The sequence below is a fragment of the Rhipicephalus microplus genome, chromosome 3 (assembly GCF_043290135.1).
Source record: "Rhipicephalus microplus isolate Deutch F79 chromosome 3, USDA_Rmic, whole genome shotgun sequence".
Classification (NCBI taxonomy): Eukaryota; Metazoa; Arthropoda; class Arachnida; order Ixodida; family Ixodidae; genus Rhipicephalus; species Rhipicephalus microplus.
The window spans coordinates 44,081,739-44,103,817 of NC_134702.1; the positions used below are offsets into that span (position 1 = coordinate 44,081,739).

The following is a 22,079-nucleotide window of genomic DNA, read 5'->3' on the forward strand; positions in this document are numbered from 1 at the left end:
CAGCAACGACTTGTTCTCTGAATAAAGAAGAAAGCATTCTGTATGAAGCGCTTTCTCCCGAGTTCAGAACGGCACTGTCTTGCTCCTAATACGTCCCAATGTTTACATTACACTTGATGCAAGAAAGAGCAGCACTGGGCATGTGATGACTGCAGGACTTAAAAAGGAGGCATGAACTATACATAAAGGGTGGGAAGAGGGCTTGCTGTGCTTCGAAACTTTATAAGCACCACGAACCTCCTTGCTTGATGGAGACAGTTCTTGCGGCTTGGAAGACTGTGTAAAATGCAGTGTCGCTAAAAATGTAAACTCGGCCGACTCGATAGCATTAACATTGTGCAAAACAATAGATTTCTGTGGCCATCTCTACTGGATGTCTAGCCAAGCTGTGAAACAGCTCCATCTAGCTTTCTCTTAACTGGAAATGGCAGTGTTCGAGCAGCCCGATCGTTAGACGAAGCTCACTGCCCTTAGCAATGCTCATTAGATGCGGTGCAGAGCCTGCAATGATAGACATGTTGAACTACTCGTCAATCTTAGTCCCACTTAACGGGCTTTTTCTAACCATGCAGAGTCATCAAGTTAAATACATTATGTGCCAAAGAAAACATATATACGTCCCTTTTTGAAACATATCCCACAAGCACTGCCTGCAATTGGATGCAAACTGAACAATCTTGAAACAACGCTATCGCCATTAGAAAATGATGGAAGTACGGGTGCCTCTATCGAAATGTGAACAAGGAGCTCTACGGAGATGGCATGCATTTAAGCCTTTCGAAGGCTTCCTTCTCCAGTGTTTCCCTGTGGTCAGGGTGCGCTATGTTGATGAGAGCGTGCGCACGCTGGCGGATGCTCTTGCCGAAGAGCGAGGCGATCCCTTGCTCAGTGACAACATAGTGGACATGGCCGCGAGTCGTGACGACACCCGCGCCCTGCTTGATGTAGGTGCAGATCTTGCTGACCCCCTTGGCGGACACGGAAGGCATGGCCAGAATGGGCTTGCCCATTCCATCTTGGCAGATGGCCGCTCCTCGTAGGAAGTCCAGTTGCCCACCGAAACCTGCGAGATTTATGGATGACGTGGCGATGAGTAATTTTATGCAAATTTCGCAAACGCCAGTTAGAGCAAGCTTATCGTGGGTGCCCGTGTCGAACTAACCGCCATACAAACACATGCTCAGTTTTATATTTTTGGGAGGTTAAGATGTGATTGCGCATTATTGCCCTTGTTTTTAAACTGCGGCACTAAAAAGTGATTTCCCATAATATCAAATAAGCAGAGATGATATGGAAAGGTAAAGAATGAAAATCTAGAGAGCAGGTTGGCACGCAACAGTGTTGGTCGGCAATCTTGACACTGCCTCTATATAGTGTGTACGCTCCTATCTGATTGACACGAACCTTATTTTTTGTATTTGAGTAGATGAAAGAAGGGAAATTTTAAGGGCTCGTTTCTTTTTTCCTTCTTTCTTTTTTTTGGTTAAGCACAGCATTAATAAAAACTAGCAAACAATAAACCGCTATGAGTGATCATGATAACCACATGTCGTTTCAGATCTCTTTAGTATCAAGATTACGTTCGCTCTGACGTAAAATTGGCTATGCTGAGACGTGCACTATAGATGCTGGAAGCAAAAGTATGTGAATCGCTATGGATCACAATGACTCAACCAAACGAGTTTTCAACTTGTCATGCCTTTTTCACATAGAACTATTCCATTACACGTAGCACCGGGACTGATCTAACTGGATATGTCCAATCTACATCTCAGAACTTCCTGTGGTGAGCAAGCATCGTCTACCAGTGTTAAAACGTGGTCATTGTGCTCGGTGTTGACATGAGCTGAGCAAGCGTTTATCTGGTGGTTTCACTTCTCTGACAACAAATTGCCCTAGCTGTGTAGTGTGCCATACATGGTAACGATTGGCCTTGTAAAGCTGCAACTGAAGCACCTGGCTGAAGGAATTACTTGAACTCGTCGCTGCAATGAGTGTCACACTCTTGTTATTCGGTCAACACCACGATACATATGTCTGCAGATGCAACCTCGTGTCTGAAAAAAACAACCACATTGCCAGAGTTATCGGTGGTTGTTCTCGAATTATTTTTAATTGTCCACATGCTTTTGCTGGTTATGAAGCATGGAAACTTGGGCAAGTTGTTAGAAGATACCTGAATGCCAATCTTGACTCTTGTGGACCTCGAGCAAAGAAAGGAGCACACGAAATCGTGTGCTCGTTACCCGACGTGAAACTTAGTCAAGCTCTTCAGAATGAAGAAAAGCAATACGCTGTCAAAAGATTTTTTTTCCGAGCCGAGAATCGCCTTATAGCGTTGCCGGAGTCAATGACCTGGTGCTTGATCAGCTTCATGGCATCCCGAGTCGAGAGCCCCGACTGAAAGCCAATCATATTGTTGGTAGCATTTGTTAGAGTCGAGGTGTGCAGTGAGGCGGTTGAGCATGACGTGCTCGGCCGCCTTCCCGACGCACGACGTCGGTGAGATTGGAATGAGGTTCTCGATGCTCAGTGCCTTACCCGGCTTGGGGATCAGTACTGTGCAGGCTACATTTCAGCTTTTAGGAATGAGACAACTGCACCAGATTTCGTTGATTTTGTCCGTAAGAAATACGATGAAGTCATCGTCGAGGTGCTTGAGCATTTTGTTGATTATCCCATCGGTTCAATAAGTAGATCTCCCGTTGAAGGATGCGAGAACCTGTTTGACCTCAGATACTGTGTTTCTTTTTCTGTTAAAAGATGCAGCCTATATGCTTGGACAGCTGCCTGTTTCACCAAGTGCCCAGAAAAAATTGTCTTTTATGTGCATTTTTCTTTTTTTGGCAGTTGCGAGGTGTCAAAGGACTCCTACTGAAATAGGTGCTCTGAAGTCTTGGTTCAACTGCAGATACTCAAGTTCTTTTCAGATGCTTACCTGAGTAAATCCTTGTGCCAATAGAATCCGACACAACCTGGCCAGTGATGTCAACTTCTATGCAGGAGTTGATGGCAGTGACCTTCGGGTTCTGGCAGATGATTTGGGGGTTGTTGACGTAGGAAACGTCCAGCATCACTGCAGGTAAAAATCGCTTTGTAGAGATACACAGATGCAAACATTAAAGAGCTACAGCATTCACTTGCTGTCCATATTGTTAAAAATATATATAGATATTTTGCATTTGAACTGACCACTGCAGAAATGTTTGAGAGAACCCTGAAACACTTCTCACAGATGCATGCATGCTACACCGGCGGCGTAAGATGAACAGTGCCACAGCTGTCTATCACTGACATCATACGGTAGCTGGAATAGTAGTACTGTTATTTCGCACGGGGAAAGAGATTAATAATCATTATGGAACGACTTCTAGATATGCTGCATTTAGGAATAAAGCTTGTCATCTCTTTATGGTTCTTTGGTTTGTTTATTGGACTGAATGTCTCAAAGGCGACTCTGGCTATGAGAATCAGTGTAGTAGAGGGCTCTAGATAATTTTATATGGGGCAGTACCCCATAGCACATAGGTTTTTATATGTCGCCTCCGTCAAGGTGTGACCACTGCGGCTAGGATCCATCCTGTACCTTTCATACCGCGAGCGGAGCACCGCAGCGCCACATCAGCGGCTTCGTTTCTCGATGGCACAGTTAGCTAACTGAGCATGCAGTTGGTTGATCATGAGTCATTACTGCACCGAATAATCCTAGTGAAAGAATTTTCACCACCGACAAAAAACTGAGCTTGCTTGAAATTCACAGATTCAGTACAACAGCAGCAAGAGGCTAGCCTTGAAAAGAAAAGGGGGGAAAAAAAAAAAAGAACTGGGGCATATCGAAGATGAGATATGCCACACTAACCGAGCCCAGCGTTGCAGTTCATGAAATCGAACAGCTTCTGGGTGCCAATGCAGAAGCTGCCCACAATCTTGCCCTTCTCGATGACCTTCTTGTTGTTTGTGATGCAACCCTCTTCAACAAGGTCGACCACACCGTCACTGAACATCTCCGAGTGGATTCCCAAGTCCTTGTGGCCCTTGAGGCAGCTCAACACAGCATCCGGAATTGACCCGATACCTGAGAACGTTAGGTTAGGAAAGCATAAAAGAAAAGAAAACATGAGCTTGCTTTTGTTTTGTTTGTTGGTAGGGTTGCTCTCAGTCTCGGCCCAATTGGCGCTAAAGACAATAGGGCAAGATGTGCGATTACCTATAGGCAGACTGTGTATTAAAGAGAATCCTAAACACAGAAGGCAAATTACTTTCAAACAAGTTCTTGAAGGTGGTTGAATTACAGGGCCCAATGAAGCCACCAAGACACAAGTTATGGCAAACCTTTGTACATTGACCACTATTTTCGTGCTGGATGAATCGTCTCGCCCACAGTGCCCACAAATGCTAGCAACAGAGTTGCCTCCAGAATGCACAGCACAATCCCTTGTCAAAGGGAACACTTGAATGCGCACCATTCATACTGTTGGCCCCCTAGTTGCAAGTGGATGTTGAAATATTGGTAGCGCAGTGTAGAAGTCTATTGAAATTAGTCAGAAATTTTAACCACCAGTTATCTTGCACAAATCTATGTTGCTATGTGTTTGTTGCATCTACTCATGAATGCCGTCCACAGAGGACATCTCAACTGAAGGAGACTAAGGCACTCCTGAAGTTGCCAAGAAAAACTAACTTGGACAGCAGCTGTGACAGCAATGTCTTGTATCACGCGAGCGTGACGGACTTGTACCTGACTGCATGTTTGTGTAAGTGCGGTGTCATGTGCTCTCTCTCTCTTTCCACTCTTTCTTTTTCTTTCAACCTCCCTTTTTCCATTCCCACAAGTTGGGCAGCAAACCGGTTTTCCTGAACTGGTTAACTTCCCTGCCTTTCCTTCTCCACCACTTCTCTCTATGTTGCTACACTTTTGTAAGACTGCAAGATCCGGACATGTCCGCACCACTTTGTTACTACTGTATGCATTGCAATGCCAAGCACAAGGCTGCATTGACTCACCGAGCTGCAGCGTAGCGCCATTTTCGACCAGGTTGTCGGCAATGTTCTTGCCAATCTGCTTCTCCACGTCAGTCAGATTGGCCGGCTTATGTTCGGGCAGTTTGGCATTGTGCTTCACGAGGGCATCGAAATGCGAGATGTGGATGTTTCCGTCGCCCCACGTGCGCGGCATGTGTTCGTTCACCTGCCCTGAAAAGTGGCAGAGAGACTGCATGAAAAATAAAGTCTCTAAAAGGCTGGCCTATGCATTGAAAAATATTTCATGCCAGTTAAAAATTGGCAAAAATGGAATGACAGGAGTACAATGCATCTTTAGATATATGTCAGTTTGGTACACATGATGCACAAAAATATGGAATGTTTAAGATCCTCTAATCGTTTCGAGCTGCAATGTGCAAGGCATACAAAATGTGAAATGATATAATGGAGTTTGCAAATCTGTAGAGAGGGTGAAGAAGCAGAAGGGACACGGCGCTCTTCTCGGCCGTCACTCACTCTGTTCAATGTATCAGGTTAGTTATTTAGGCCGTTGTAATTGCTTTAGAAGCAGTGATGCCATGCTTTTTAGAGTGTCGTGTCCCATTAACAGTAAATGGCTTATCTGGACATGCTATGCTGTTTCTCGCGAGTGTATGGCTGCCGCATTGAATTGGTCTGTCTTGGAGGGTTACGATGTGGCCTCTCAGACATTACTACTCTTGGCTGGTGACATAGAACAAAACCCTGGCCCTATGTCTGTGCCTGAGCGAGAACAGATAAGTAAAATCGAAGAAATGCTAAAGGTTCTACAGTCGGGGCAGTTAACCGTGTTGGAAAAGCTGTCGGGCATTGCTAAAACTCAGGATGAGCTTCGGAAAAAGCTGGACGACGTGATTACTAAAACTAATGTAATTGAAAAGCGCCTTACTACACTAGAGGAAACAGAAAAGAAGTTCGCTGACAAACTAGACGACTTAGAAAACAGAAGCCGGAGATCAAACTTGGTATTCTTTGGAATACCAGATAGTCATCCAAAGGAAACTTGGGAAGAATCCGAAAATCTAGTTAAGTCTGTCTGTACGGATGTATTAAAGCTGGAAAATATAGCAATAGAAAGGGCTCATCGTCTCGGGGCCTACAAAACAGAAAGAATTCGTCCAATAATTGCTAGCTTTTCAGGGTCGAAAACAAGAGAATCTGTTCTGCGAAACGCATACAGATTCAAGGGGACGTCATACAGCGTATCAGAAGACTTCAGCAAGGCAGTTCAAGAAAAACGCCGGCAGCTTTGGATGTACGGTAAAGAAAAACAGCTCGACAAGAAAAATCGTGTACATTTAAGTTACGATAAGCTGGTAATCAATGGACAAGCATTTGCCTGGGATACTGACATGCACCAACCAGTTCCTCTTCGGGCGCATGCTCAGATATTGGGGCGGAAATGACATGATCATTCTAGCTTAAGAACAAATGGGAAATATACCATCACAAAAAGCTTTACACCAGTATTGTTGGTGGTCAATTGTCGAAGCCTAAAAAACAAAATTGATGATTTTACAATCTTACTTGAAACGGTGAAAGCGCAAATCGTTATGGGTACCGAATCATGGCTTGACGACACAGTTTCGGATGTAGAAATATTTCCGCCAGGTTTTACAGTGTACCGTAAAGATAGAAACAGGCATGGTGGTGGCGTGTTTCTTTTAATTTCAAGTAGCCTTGCCAGCGAAGAAGTTGTTTTTGATAATGAAACTGAATCAGTATGGTGCCGCGTCCAATTTCCCCAGGGAAACAACATCGTTTTTGGATCGTTTTACCGCCCACCTGACCACAACAATGAGTCTCTGATTCAACTTTCCGACATACTATCACAAATATCTCACTGCGTAATACTGGGAGGGGATTTCAATCTGCCCGATATGAAATGGGATTCCGACTGTGTAGCCCCACAAAAAAATCGAAATTGTTCTGCCTTTTCAGAACTAATGAGCGTCTATGGGCTACAACAATATGTGAACGAACCAACTCGGTTTAACGCTTTACTAGATCTTTTACTAAGCAATGACGAAAATGTTATTGTTCACACAAATGTATGTCCAGGAATTAGTGATCATAGTTGCGTTGTTGCAGAGTTAAACGTTTCTAGAATACCTGCGTGTAAGCAAACCCCTCGAAATGTTTTCATGTACGACAGAGGGGACTTTAATGCCATTTCCGAAGAGCTGGTCTTGTATTATCCCACTTTTTTATGCATATCGGAGTCATGCGGCATGGATGAATTGTGGCAAATTTTCCGTGACAAGGTTACAGAGCTAGTGAATATGTACGTACCTCAGAGGTGTCTAAGATGCAGAAAGAGGCACAAACCCTGGTTCAACTCTGAGATACGCAAACTTGTTAGAAAAGCAGCGAATGCCCATAAAAGGTTTCTTAAAAAGAGAACAGCACTAAATAAAACAAAGCTCAAAAGTGTAAACAAAGAGCTTAAGTTAAAACTAAAACAGGCAAAGCGTGTCTTCTTTGACAAGCTAAACACAGACTTGAAGTGTAATCCAAAATTCTTTTGGAAGTATGTCAAGAGCAACAGAAAAGATGATACAGCTATCCCTGACCTTTTAACCCAGGAAAAAACTATAACGGATGACTTGGAGAAAGCTGAAGCATTTAACGCCTATTTTCAGTCAGTGTTTTCAAAAAGAACTGAACACTCTCCAATGCTACCTTCAAAAAATATTGGTAATGAAATGGCGGAAATTGAAATTGATTACGCTGGTTTGGATAGTCTGCTGCGTACTCTGGACACCTCTAAGGCTACAGGGCCTGACGGTATATCATCTCATGTACTTAAAAAGTGTCACGTTATTATTGCACAATATTTATGCATAATGTACAAGTTGTCTCTAGACACCGGCGTTATTCCAAGGGATTGGAAAACAGCCAATGTGGTTCCTGTGCACAAGGCAGGAAGCAAAAAACATGTACAAAATTATCGTCCCATATCATTAATTTCAACCTGTTGCAAATTATTAGAACACGTTATTTATAGCGCATTGTTCAAATATCTCGAATCTACTCATTTCTTTGCCCGCTCCCAGCATGGATTTCGGCAGGGTCGTTCATGCGTCACACAACTAACTGAATTTCAGCATGACGTACTGACTGCGCTTGACCGTAACAACATTGTTGATGCATTATTTCTCGACTTTCGCAAGGCATTTGATACGGTCCCACATAATCTGTTAGATATTAAACTGGCTTCACTGAATATTAATGCTAAGCTGCAAACCTGGCTACGGAATTACTTAAGTGGTCGTAAACAGTGTGTTGTTTTAAATTCTAAAACGTCTTCATATGTAAACGTGACTTCAGGCGTGCCACAAGGTAGCGTTCTAGGTCCGCTGTTATTTTTGGTTTATGTAAATGATATAGCATATAACATAAAATCTTGCATAAAATTATTCGCAGACGATTGTGTCATCTACCGTCACATTACTTCAATCACAGACACTGAATTATTGCAAGATGACTTAAACACGGTAACACATTGGTGCTCCACGTGGAATATGTGCTTAAATATCTCGAAGTGCAACCACATCAGCTTTGCAAAGAACATTTCAAAAATCCAGTGCACATACAGTATTAATGGCGAGGCAGTCAAAAAAGTGCCCGAGTGTAAATATTTAGGAATTTACTTGACAGAATCATTCCATTGGAACAGACACATAGACCAAATGATCTCAAAGGCTAGTAGAATGTTGTTTTTTATTCGTAGAAACTTTCACTGTGCAACAAAAGAGGTGAAAGAAACTCTTTACTTCCTTCTTGTCAGGTCTATACTGGAATATGCTTGTGTTATCTGGGACCCGGCTCAAAAGTATCTTGCAAAAACAATAGAAAAAGTCCAAAACCAGGCAGCCCGTTTCGTCAGCAACAACTACGACCCATTCGCTAGTATGTCAGAAATAAAGGCCATATTAGGCTGGGAAACTCTAAAATCTAGAAGACGGAAACTTCGATTAAAACTTCTGCATAGCATATATTATAACCTAACAGGAATTAATAAGTCTGAATACCTACTAGCACCAACATATCGTTCCACAAGATGCCAACACTCACATAAAATACAAGAATACGCATACAAAACCACTACTTTTGCCAACTCCTTCTTTTTAAAAACAATTAGAGACTGGAATGAACTTCCCGAAGGTATAGTGAACTTGAGTGACAACAGTGCTTTTTTCTCATCGTTGTGAAATTGTGACATAGGTACTTCTCTTTTGGTACCTGTTGTCATGTGTAATATTGTACTAAAATATTCTTTATTTTTATATGTTGTTATAATTGAATTTTTCACTATGTTTGGCGTCTTATCGCAGAAATGTTTTCTATGACTTCTTATGTATACCCCCCTGCAGTAATGCCACTACGGCGTTGCAGGTACTATGTAAATAAATAAATAAATAAAAGGTTTACAGGCTGAAAATGCACCCAAACAAGTGTGCAAGCAATGAAGAAAAGCAGGAGCAAATTGTGTAAATGTTTGTGTGTGTGCCACAAGTTCTACTGTCTCTGCCATGAGATTGAACAAGCATATTAAGGGGCGGTACTGACATACATTTTTTAACACCAATTTACTTTGCCATACAGATCTCCTGAATATAGACACGGCTGTGAGCAAGTACGATGCTCAGCAAATGCTGATGAGACATTTTATTTCTGCGTGACAGTCTATTTTCACATGGCACACTTACTGAAATCGACACTGTCGCGTAATCTCTGCTGACCTCGTGCACCAGAATTGCTAGTTGTTATGATGTCAGGTATCAAAAGGTTAAAAATGGTTGCTCTTACCATGAAGCGGAGCGGCTGTGAAACGTCGGATCTTGTACAATGATATAACAAAATGCTCATAATGTGTCGTACAGTGCGAACTGAAACTAGCTTTTCAAGATATAGTGAAAGTGCTTCTTCAGGATGCACTCATACCAATACATTTTATAGGCTCTTGAGGGCTTGGCATTGCATTGATGCACACAAAGGGAAATGAAGAAAGAAAACAGCAACTGCAAACTTTCGTGTCAGTACCTATTTAAGTATGTCTTCTTTCCCTCACCCCTTTGTTTCACGCTCATGCTTGTGGGATTACTACAAATACTTATAAGATGGTTTGTACCACATTGCCAAAGAAAGCAAAGATACCACGTAATGGACCTGCCAGTCACAGCTGCTGACTTACCAATTATGTACTTGGCATGGGTGAGAGCTGCCCGCGCACAGTCGACACTAGTGCCCAAGCTGCAGTAGCCGTGGATGTCCGGTGGCGTCACTTGCACCATGGCAACATCAACGGGAAGCACGCCGCGGTGGAACACTTGGGGGATTTCGCTAAGAAAGATGGGCACGAAGTCAGCCCGGCCAGCATTAATGGCCTCCCGGCAGTTGGCCCCGACGAAGAACGACATGCTCCGAAAGATGCCTGTGCAGCAAAGTATTGAATATAATTTGCAGTAATCGTTTCAACGCTGTCTGTTTTTGCTTTCATTAACCCTTCGCGACAAACATTATGACAGAATCTCTATAAATGCATCAACTTTGATGCCAAAGCTTTAGAGAACTTGAAAGAAATGGAAGTGTTATTATAAATTGTTGTGTATTTCACAGCAAATAAATGTAATGATGTAAATGAAAAAATCAGGCAGATCCCACATACCATGGCAATTGGTGCCATGAAAGGGAAAGAAGACAACCATCTGTATATAGCACGAAGCCACAAGGAAATCTGTACTGATTTCTCAGAAAAAAAGCCTCTTAGTTGCCGAGAAATTCGTCCTGGTCCAGGATTGTCTTCACTTTTTTTTACACAAACAGAAAAAAAAGATTGATCACACAAGTGGGACACTCATGCCTGCTTAGAACAACTGGCGCACAAATACAGTATTCCTGTTTAAAAAAAACGCAGAATTTCTACTTCTACATAATTCATTAGTCCCCTTTACAACGTTACTCAAGCCACAGACAGGTGCTTCTAGCACAACATTGTCAAATTCATCAAAGAGTGAACAGCGCACTGTCGTTTCTGCACTTTATGCAAGTCACTGACTTCAAACATTGTATGCTTCAATAGTACTTTGTTCAACTAGTGAAATACCATTTTTGTTGAACACATTGATACAGATACACTTTCACTGACTAGGTAAATGTGAAACATTTATTGCCAGTATAAGGGACTAACAAGTAGTACATGCTTCAGATAGGAGATGCAATTGGAAATAATTGCAAAATTGGATTTGACTGTTACAACTATGTTCATGCTGTAAACAGTCACACCCAAAAAGTTTCTAATCTCGTAACACATCGACATAAGAAAGAAAAATAATAATAAAACTATTCAACTAGTTCTTTCAATTTATTTACAAATCAATGTCACAGCTAATTCTTCATAAAAAAATTGTATCAAACATCAAGCAAACACTTGCAGTGTGTGAATGTCAGGCCAGTTAGAGATGCACGAGTGCACAACAATTTCACACCACCAGTGGAGGCAAGTACATCCATTGCAACCTGGCCTACCTCCAATATGGCTTCCCTCTGTGCCCACTTCCTGTTTTTAAATCTTGCACCTCATCTTTCTTAAGTGCAGTATGTGGCCCTGTCACAGCTCCACCTGGTACTATGTTAAGCACAGCCACTCTGTTCGTTCGCCTCTCTGTTTCTTTGTTTGTTCAACTTTAGATTGTTCCTGTGGTTTTTGCTGTCATTCACTTCTTCTCACCCCGTAGGGTGCCCCTCCATTTCAACAAACCGTGCTGCTGCGTCTACCAGCAAACATTGCGTCACTGAATTCCCAACGCACAGACAGACACCAATAGAAAGAGGAGGAGGTTTCACAACTCTCTTGACGTGCTTATGTTGTTTAGCAACCGTTCTTAGTGTAAAGCACAAAAAGGCGAGTCGCAAACACCAGTTAACCTTGGGCTGTTCATACCTTAGTTGCACTGCACAAAAATCGCTTCCACTTGTAAAAGTTATCAGAAATGAAGGGCTGCAAAAGTTGCCACCTTTTTTTTTAAAGTCTGTTGCTTTATGGTTACTTTATTTCTTGAAGAAATTCTGCAACCTGGGGACTTTCAAATGCAAGAAGATTGTTCTGCCACCAAGTAAAAAAGTAAAAAAAGTTTAGTTGTTTTTATGCGGCAACAATTTGCGAAAAGTTCTGTCGCTAGAACCAGCATAAAGAAACTTGCATATCCAGAACATACGCCCGATATATAAAAGTTGTTGTGGAAAAGGGCCCCATACATAAATCGACCACTGTGTCTCCTCGAGTGTACATGGAAACCTAAGGTATCTTTGTATTCACCCTCACCAGAATGTTTTAGCTGCCTGACCGTAACGACACATGAATGACCACAAAAAAAAAAGTGCGCAATTATTAAGCCACTCATTAGTTTACTATCTTAAGCTTCACACCACAAAATAAACATTACATAAAAAAGTTCAACTGATCTAATAGCACTGAGCAAATCACAATATAGAGATTGTTTTCCCCAGTCAAGGTCAATCAACTTCATCCTGCTCGTGAGCAAGAATTATTGCTACGCATTTCTTTCTAAAAAAAAAAAACAGTCGCTTCTACTTTGTACCCATATGGCATCATTTTCTCTGTATTTGTGAAAACGTCGAAACAGAAACAAATGAAAGAAAACAATCATTACTCTACAAAGATGGAATGTAAAACGAAATGATGAACAGATCTGATTGTCTAATCAGTGTTGGTAAGCCTTCCAGTCTACATTTTTGTGCAATCCACATTCGCAACAAGTTTAGTACGGTCTAGTTCAAGTTTGCCTGGGAATTAAGGCCTTGCTGAAGCCCACCAAAGTTCTAATACAACTTGATAGCATCACACACATATGGTAAAATAAATGCTGAAGGCCATCAATGCTGTTAATTTTAAAAATACCCTAGAGTTTTTACATACCAGAACCAGTTTCACACAACCAGATGTAAGACTGCCGACTCACCGTGGCAGTCTGGGTGGTTGTATTCTGCAGCACCCTCAGTGTGGATGTGGCAGACCGTGACATTCTTAAGACCGGACTTCTTTCCATGCTCAACCATGGCAGGAATGAGCCCTCGTGGAGTGGCTGCCGCTCCATGGATAAACACTGTATCGCCTGTAGCCATTCAGAAGAAGAGAATCGTCTGCTGAAGAGGCAAGGTTTACATGACACGTACATCATGCCATTCTTGCATGCGACAGTGAAAAACATTTAAAAAATAGAAAGAAAAAAATGTAAACTAGTAATGCTAATCCTGCAGGATGTGCGAAGCTGGGTGGCCTTTCTTTTCTTTTGTTCTCTCTCCTTTATTTTATTTTTATTTTTCCCTCCCAGTATTATCTGTCTTTGTGTCTGTTTATTTATATATTTTTCTTTCTCTTCCCACTCTTTCTCTATCTGTTTCTAATTGTTCCTCATTCTTTGGTTATCTCCATCTTTCTTCCGTTTCTTTTTCTATCCTTTTCTTTCCCTCTATATCTCTATACTCATCCTATTGCCCATTAGAGTTATTGCATCCCTTGCTGGACAAATCAGTGCACGTGTTCTGAGAGCGAAACAGAAGATAGAAGAGAGCGCATGCCAGTTCATGATGTTGACAATTTTCGTTTGCAACTAATGGGGCTCCCTCTAAGCTTGAACAGCACCACCATTAAATATATTTTTTAGTCACCTGCACAGCCATAAAGTGCTACTTCGAACAGCTGCAAATGAAAAAGTTGTGCACAAGCCAAAATTAGTTACAAGTTCAGAATAACACACATATCACAAAAACTGCTACAAGGGCCATACTTCTTCAATCAGGTGATAAAAGCGAATGCATATCCTCTAATCATGGATATTTTAGCTTCCATTTCCCCATTGCAAGCCAGCCTTTCCCAGTGTCGTGACCAGCCGGAGCTACTGGACACATGATGACAGGTTCCACAACACAGCTTAATTCACACATGCGCACAGGCCTCGCAGCACACGTCTGATACACACATGCGCACAAAATATTATGCCTTTAGTAGAAGGATTTTTCCCCTTCCTCATATGCAACTTTGTAGGGCCCAGGCATCTACTTTCCGCATGCTTCAAACCAGGTCATACCCCAGTCTTCGTTCCCACAGCCAGTTTATTGAAAGCATTGATTTAACATGCCCAGATTGTGGGGCCGTATCTACGTTAGACCACATGCTCTGGCAGTGCCCCTCAACACACGATTCTCGGCACATGACTGAAGAGGAATGGAGCTCTGCGCTCAGAACTTGTACATCAACTCTGGGCTGTCTAGAGGGCCCACGACGTGGCGGTGAGGCTCAGCCTACTCGTTCAGACGTGGAAGCGGCCTGCTGCTCTACCTCCTTGAGGTAGCGTTCCTCAGAACCTCAATAAAGTTCTGTGTCTGTCTGTCTAGAGGGGCAAGCATTATAGCTATCAAGAAACTAAACTATGTGTTTTAGTTCTGCAAATTGCAACGGTGTCTCGCAGGCACTTTCTATTGTGATTAGGGCCTATCTGGATCAGGATCAATCAGCATCAGGTGCTGCTACATGTTCAATTGATATGAGGGTTTAACGTCCCAAAACCACCATATGATTATGAGAGACGCCGTAGTGGAGGGCTCCGGAAATTTCGACCACCTGGGGTTCTTTAACGTGCACCCAAATCTGAGCACACGGGCCTACAACATTTCCGCCTCCATCGGAAATGCAGCCGCTACAGCCGGGATTCGAACCCGCGACCTGCGGGTCAGCAGTTGAGTAATTTAGCCACTATGCCACCACGGCGGCGGGGCGCTGCTACATGGTCACTTTTAATTGTTATCAGGCAGAATTAGTATCACCACAATTGGAATCTGACTGCCAGATCACAATTTGGCTGACATCTGAGCTAAATTTGATCTTGATTAGTTTAGGCCCTGCAGCAGCAACGAATGTTGATAACGATCAAGAAATCGACTCAGATCAGATCTAACTGCACTTGAAAATGCCTCTGTGACACCATAATATGTATAGAGTTCGTTGCACACTTGGGGTATCTTGCAACGCATGCCACGCGATGTGGCCAGCGCTGCAGGCGCGTGCCGCCATAGCTGACGACGTGGTTTAACACTGTGCTTCTCAAGTGTCTGCGCACGCATGTGCTGCTGCCGGCACGCGACTGCAGCATAGGTCGCACTGCAAGATTTCCCCCAAGTGCAAAACAGACTGTACTTCTATCCTATGCAACTGAACAATGAACAAAACATTCCCAGTAATGACTGCTTAGTCTTTAAGGCTAAGCAGTAATTGCTGAGAATGTTCTGTTCTGTTATAATTTATAGACAAACTAATACACAATAATATTTCAATATCCAAAGCGAGTTTCTGAAACCATACAGGCAGGCAGCACATTTATATTTACAGGTTATATGATTTTCCAATCTTTTCTGTTTACTCCTGAATACTAGTTCATTATTTTGCCTGTGTTGCGGGTGCTCTGCCCAATGCTTTTAAAAGATTAATTGAAGTCGCCTCAACTTTTATGTGCTTGCTTTGCACCAACTTTCCTAATCGTATTTCATGCTACAGTTTCGAGGTGTTCGAGAAGGCTTTCCAAAGCGGATAATCCACCCTGTGGACATGTGGGCAGTCCGAACACTCACTTCAAGAGCTGCATTCTACAGCTGCGATCTCTGGTATTTCGTTACGCAAGAGCACAGAGGAGTGCTGATCCAGGATGGAGAAGCTGCCATGTTAGGAGTGTTATCAATTCTCCCATTGTCCTTTGGAAACCCTCGCGAGCTTGTTACGTTATCTGTCACCATATCTTTGCCAGAGAGGTATTGCGTATCTCTGATGGGTCAAAGAGTAATTCACACTGTTAGAGGATGCTGACACAAGAGAGCTGAAGAGCGCTTTTCGTTAAAGAAGGCCCACCAATTGACTTTTTCTTCTCCTAGCCGCGTAACGCACACTCGGCACCTAATGGTACTGTGCATGACTAACACAACCCATGGTGAGATCATCTGTCTAGAACAGTCAAATATTTCATGTGTGTTATAACATAGTGCTTCTGCATAGCCTCTTTCTCTTCAATGGAGACAAAGAAAAAAAATGCAGAGCAATAAATCCAACGACTTGAGGCAATTCCATGACAGACAACTACTACAGCTCTAGTAAAAGCAAACTTCAGAATTTCAGCTTACTCATTATTTTTCCAAGAATACTTTTCAAACATCATTAAGAAACATCATTCGAATGAGGCTTCTGATTCATTTGGACTTCCTGGATGCTTGCGAGCAGTAATGTGGCTAAAGATGCTTGGTGGTAGAAAAGTGAGTAAACGTTATGATCATCATGTTACTACGAGCACTGGCTGCTTCTGCTGGTCTATCTGCAACCTGTATTGGACAATCGTGGCTTTTATAAAAGAGATAAGACGGTAAAGGGACTTTCTTTAACAGTTATATCAACGATTTCATTTCCAAGGAAACTAAAAGTGCACGAAAACTTGGAGGAAAAGGGTGCACATTTACACACACACATGGTCACTTCCAGCCAATTTATTGTTGCAATACCGCTTCTACTCATGCCAGCACTTGATTGGCCCATATCAATCAATGCACAGAAGTTCGAGGCCCCCAACAGATGACACTTTCCAAATGACGTCATACTCAGAAAATTACTTTTTTTTTCTTGTCAGAGCTATTGATGGCATGCTTAACACATTTTACCTATCTTCCCAATCTCTAGTGCCTGGATGAAAAAAAAAAAAATCTAGTCAGCCAATTTCTGTTCATTCTGCATGTGTCCAACAACAGAACACAGCCATATCACTTATGATTTATTGCTTAAAAATCACCTGTCACATTCTTGACATTGTAAAAGTAAGCATGTAAGCGATCGATAATGCAACAATCTGTTTGCCCAACACAGCAGCGACTGTTGTTGGACATGTGCACAATGGTTGACGAAAATCGAAGTCGGCTAGACCATCGAGGCACGGGAGACAGAGAAGATTGGCGAAAGTGCATAAGTATGCTATCAATAGCTCTGACAGAAATAAATAACTTTCCGAGAGTGACCACATCATTTTGAAAGTGTCATTTGTTAAGGACTTTGAATTTTGGCGCATTAATTTGAGCCGATTAGGTTATGGTATAAGTAGCAGTGGTATTGCAACAATAAATCTGTTGCAAGTAGCACATGTGTGTGATAATGTGTGTGCCTTCTTTCACCCATGTTTTTTGTGTGCTTTTAGTTGTCGTCAAAATGAATTACCGCGCTAACTGCCACATAGGTGATTTTATTTGTATACTTTGTGTGCTGTTGTATGGTGTGTCCATTTTGCTTACAAAATAACTCGTAATCAATTTGCCTCAACTCATTTAAGCGAAGCTGTGTGCTTTACATGGTCACTTTTATATGCACTACTTCTTTATAAAATTGCAGGGAATAAAAGAGCAATAACGTTAATAATAATAATTGCTGGGGTTTCATGTCCCAAAACCACAATATGATTATGAGAGATGCCGTAGTGGAGGGCTCCGGGAATTTTCACCACCTGGGGTTCTTTAGTGTGCACCTAAATCCAAGCACACAGGCCTCAGAAGAGCAATAAGGTTACTTTTGATGAGATTTTAAATGTTAATTTACCACTCGAGAAGTATTTACAGTACTTACACAGATTATTAGTATAGAAAATGAAGACCAAGCCTTTTTCCTTTAATTCCATAAATGAATAAGGGCGCTCACAAAGTCAGGCATTTGAAAGAATCCGCACTTACCTTGATTGCCCCCCCCCCCCCTTGCTTTCTTTCTTCAAACAACTGTGAAAATGTTGGTGCACTTGGTTTGCATTCACTATCGCATAAAATATGATCAATCTTCAATACAGTACAATTGCTTAGTCTTTATAACATGGTTCTGTTGAACATAAGTTTGTTGTAAGCTGGTTCGGAAAATTTTCATGCAGCTGGGGATACCTATGGCTTTTCCCCTCTTTTCATTCTTTCGTGTTTTGTACCAAACATCTGCTAATGAAAAACCCAATCTAGCAAAAAAATAAAAAACTTGCGTGTTACAAGTCCACGCACTTCAGATAAACTGCTCGATGAAATGCCAGGTGCTCCAAGTGGCTGGATATTAGGTCACAGCTGGTTCATACCTGCCATGCTGTCGCAATGTTTTGCGACAAACTTGGACCTTTTTCAGGCCATATTTTGATACAGCTAATTTCAGAAAGTCCTTTAGAGGTGCACAGCAATGACGATTTCAATCTGTACAGCCTCTTGTTCTGTTAATAATTTGCCCTCAAGTGAATCTTTTTCTTCCATATTCTACAGTAAATTTCTGTTTCCTTTTTGAGTGTGATAATGTGCGCGTAGTTATTCAACATTGTACAGAACATTGGTGCAAGAAAATATTACAACTGAATAGGCTTTGCATGATGTTCCACACACATGACAATCACAACACGAAACTGATATTGTTGACTTTTACAAGCCTTATTTTCCTGTTCAGTCTTTTTTGTTGACTATAATGAGATAATTTCGCATATATTTAGGAATGAGTAAAATACAATGTTGGAACTATGCTTCCAAATGAACACACATCAACCACCCAGAATCCTTTAACCTGCATTGAAGTTTCTGAACACAGGCTTTTAGCACCTATTGTTATCCAAACGTCACTGCCATCAGGTGTAAAATGCACTCTCTTGCTCCACAGCAGAATGTGGCATCTGCTCGGCGATGGGCACGTGGGCATTACATTCAGTGCGAGAGCATCCGGGAAAACCATTTCTTTCTTTGCTTGGCAAGAGCCTCATGCGAAAGAGTGTGGCCGCACTTTGTACGTATGGCCGCACATTTTCGTTGCTACCTCTTACACAAAACGTCCTTCAGGAGATAAGACAAGGACACGAGCACACATGGCACACAATGAAAGAAGCTACACTCACAATATCGCCCTCTAATTATAGACGACCGACTGCCCATACACAAAACTGACGTGTAACTGCATTTCAATGTTCTGCGCATTGACAGTAAAAACAAGCACTGCAGAAACAAGCACATTAACAGTAAAAACAAGCACATTAACAGTAAAAACAAGCACAAAAAAAATACATAAGAGCTGTTAAACATCACACATGCACAGAAAAAGAACATTGAGAATGCGGAAGAAAGAAGCACCACTACAGTCGAAGCGCTATCTCTCAAGAGTCTTGCATTCATTGACAAGTGGCTTCAGCTTTTCCTCTGCTCTTGCAGCGAGCGAGCACTTGTTTGCATGCTAGCTTGCCATGATAACTGGCCACACTGTCATGTGACCAAAACAAGTTCGAAAGGCACAAGCAACCTCTTCTATCAGCTACGGACCACAGTCGTATCAGTGCACTAAGGCGAGGCGTACCCCCTTCTCCCGGAACTATCACAACCGAAGATAACTGCACTTCTCGGCCCGAGAATTGCCTTCGTAGAAGCCCGCATATTGCAAGTACTCTCTCGTTTAAATGGCCTGGCTTGTTGCATAGCAGTTAAAAAAAGAGAGACAGAGCCTAGCAGATTTTAAACGCCAGCTTGACAAGCAGTCCCAATCACAGTGATATAGAGCCATGTCGTCCAGAACGCCATGCAATTAGTAATGAAACATTGCTGTCACCCACAAAGCTCTGGAGCTAAAACACCAATTAGAGGCGTTGTTATAAAGGTCTTGCTTTAATATTGTAGTGCTACATTTAACGAGGACAGCACCTGTCCTGTATCTCTTTTCTTGCACTCATCAAAATGTGTAGCGCTACAATTTTTTAAAGTATGAATGTATTACCAACTAGCCTTACAGAGTGTTTTGTCAAGTTATAAAGGTGCCAGCGTTTAAAACTAGCAGCAAAAAAAAGAGACACAATTCTTGAACAATAGAAAACCGGGACAGTGAAGTACCTCTATCCGATTCCTGAGCATTTTAAGAATGATTAGATGAGCCGAATCACCGTTAAGCTTTGTAGTAGGGAGAGTAAAATGTCAATCATTCAGTTTTTAGCTGACCAGACCACCAGAATATACCAATCGCTTGCATCCACTAATATCCTACTACCAATTTGATAAAAGATGAATACAATGTTCGCTCTTCTCCCGTGTAGGCCAGAGTCGTATATCTGTCAACTCGAATGGACGCCAGAGGTTGCACTCACGCAGGGCGCTGGAAATGTGCGCTGCCACACCTAGCAGCAAACGATAAGGGGCGACTGGTTTAACTGGAAATCGCAACAACGTGCGGGAGCATAGACGATGGCTCGATAAATAATGCAATAGAGAGAATCGCCCAGCACTCTTTGCTACGTTTCCCATCTTTTTTTTTATTTCGTTTTTTTCCCTCGTGGCTAACGATTTCCTTTCCTCGTGCAGTTGAAAGCGTAAGTACGCCGCGCGCGCCGTTAACGGGCGCGAGGTCAACGAGCGGACGATTTTTACGAGAGATGTGTCGTGTGTTATTCAAGAGCGTACAGTCGAAGCATCCCTCCATTTTGTACGCAGCACCTCAAGGTCGAATTTCTTTACGTCCCGCGCCAAAAATGGAACGCCGCAAATCCGAGCGCCGCCCGCAGATCTTCGCAGTTTCCCGAGAAACTGGATTGATTGATTGATTTGTGGGGTTTAACGTCCCAAAACCACTTCTGATTATGAGAGACGCCGTAGTGGAGGGCTCCGGAAATTTTGACCACCTGGGGTTCTTTAACGTGCACCCAAATCTGAGTACACGGGCCTACAACATTTCCGCCTCCATCGGAAATGCAGCCGCCGCAGCCGGGAATCGAACCCGCGACCTGCGGGTCAGCAGCCGAGTACCTTAGCCACTAGACCACCGCGGCGGGGCTCCCGAGAAACTGGAGACTCCGCAACTAGAATTCTTCATAAAGAAAATAGAGAGAGGGGGGGGACTAGGACGTCAAGGTTACGTACGATTAAATAAATGCACTCGTGGCCCTACAACTGCGTTACGAGAGGAGATTTCTAAGAAAACTGAATTTTGAGGTAGTTGATTGCAGTTAATTCACAGGATGAAAAATACCGTTTTCGGTAGAAATAATAAAAAAAAAAAAAACGCCCACGCGCGCAGCGCGTTTGTAGGCGGACGGCGTAGCTCGAAATAATACGCAACGTCTGTAGCTGTAGGCGGACGGCGTAGCTCGAAATAATACGCGACGTCGTTGAGCTCGTCTGCGAGTTTCCCGCAACGTAAACTTGTTCGGCAGCAAGCGTCGTAATGCACGAATTCACTGTTCAACACATTGATTGATTGATTGATTGATATGCGGAATTTAACGTGCCCAAACCACCATGTGATAGTGAGACACGCTCCGGAAATTTCGACCTCCTGGTGTTTTTTGACGTGCACCCAAACCTGAGCACTCGGGCCAACAACATTTTCGCCCCCATCGGGAATGCAGCCGCCGCAGCCGGGGTTCGATCCCGCGACCTGCGCGTCAGCAGCCGAGTAGCTTAGCCACTAGACCACTGCGATGGGGCCACCGTTCAAACACAAGTGCGACGTGGACTCGGAGTCGCAACATCGATCACCGCTGATTTATGGCAAAGGAAGGAAGTCGTAGGTCAATTATGCTCGAAGTCCGCTGGGAACGAGAGAACTAAACGGACAAACAAAACGTGCGCTGAAAAAAAAAAACCAAAAGGCGTGTCCGCAATTGAGATGAAATTATTTTCCTGGTACCGCAATGCATCTTCACCCGGTCCTTACCGGACTTGATCGCGGAGACGGCTTCCTCGGCCTTCACCCACTTCGGATCGCGCTTCAAGGGCTGGAACGGTTCGTTGCAGTACGAGTAGAAGCCTCTCCGGTGAGCGTTCTTCAGGCCCGGACGGACGAACCGCTGGCAGAGAGAGGCCGCCTTGGACTTGAACGACATGGCTGGCGGTCAGATGCGAGAAACCTTCGCGAACGGCGAGACCTGTCAGACGCGGAGCGGCACGGATTTATATACAAAGCGGCCCAGTCGTGCTCGCGATCTTCTCCGCCGTTATCGCTCGGTCCGGCAATCCGTGCACGGCGG

General features: G+C 43.0%; 1 protein-coding gene across 1 annotated transcript; it reads right to left on the reverse strand.

The window, feature by feature from the left end:
• Positions 1–328: 328 nt before the first annotated feature.
• LOC142803702 (succinyl-CoA:acetate/propanoyl-CoA:succinate CoA transferase-like) lies at positions 329–22,070 on the reverse strand. Its single transcript, XM_075889354.1, has 7 exons — positions 21,767–22,070; positions 13,008–13,160; positions 10,220–10,459; positions 5,005–5,193; positions 3,860–4,075; positions 2,939–3,076; positions 329–1,063 (listed from the first exon to the last, which is right to left on the reverse strand). Exons 1-7 carry the CDS (start codon positions 21,933–21,935, stop codon positions 750–752), a joined length of 1,419 nt encoding a protein of 472 aa, XP_075745469.1. The 5' UTR covers positions 21,936–22,070; the 3' UTR covers positions 329–749.
• Positions 22,071–22,079: the final 9 nt, after the last annotated feature.

Bases quoted from the DNA above. Each gene is read 5' to 3' on its own strand.
- LOC142803702 (XM_075889354.1), bottom strand. From the start codon at position 21,935: ATGTCGTTCAAGTCCAAGGCGGCCTCTCTCTGCCAGCGGTTCGTCCGT. The intron at 13,161-21,766 runs GTAAGGACCGGG...GAATGGCTACAG, and splicing joins CGTCTCCGCGATCAAGTCCG to GCGATACAGTGTTTATCCAT. The intron at 4,076-5,004 runs GTGAGTCAATGC...TAACGTTCTCAG, and splicing joins TGGCGCTACGCTGCAGCTCG to GTATCGGGTCAATTCCGGAT.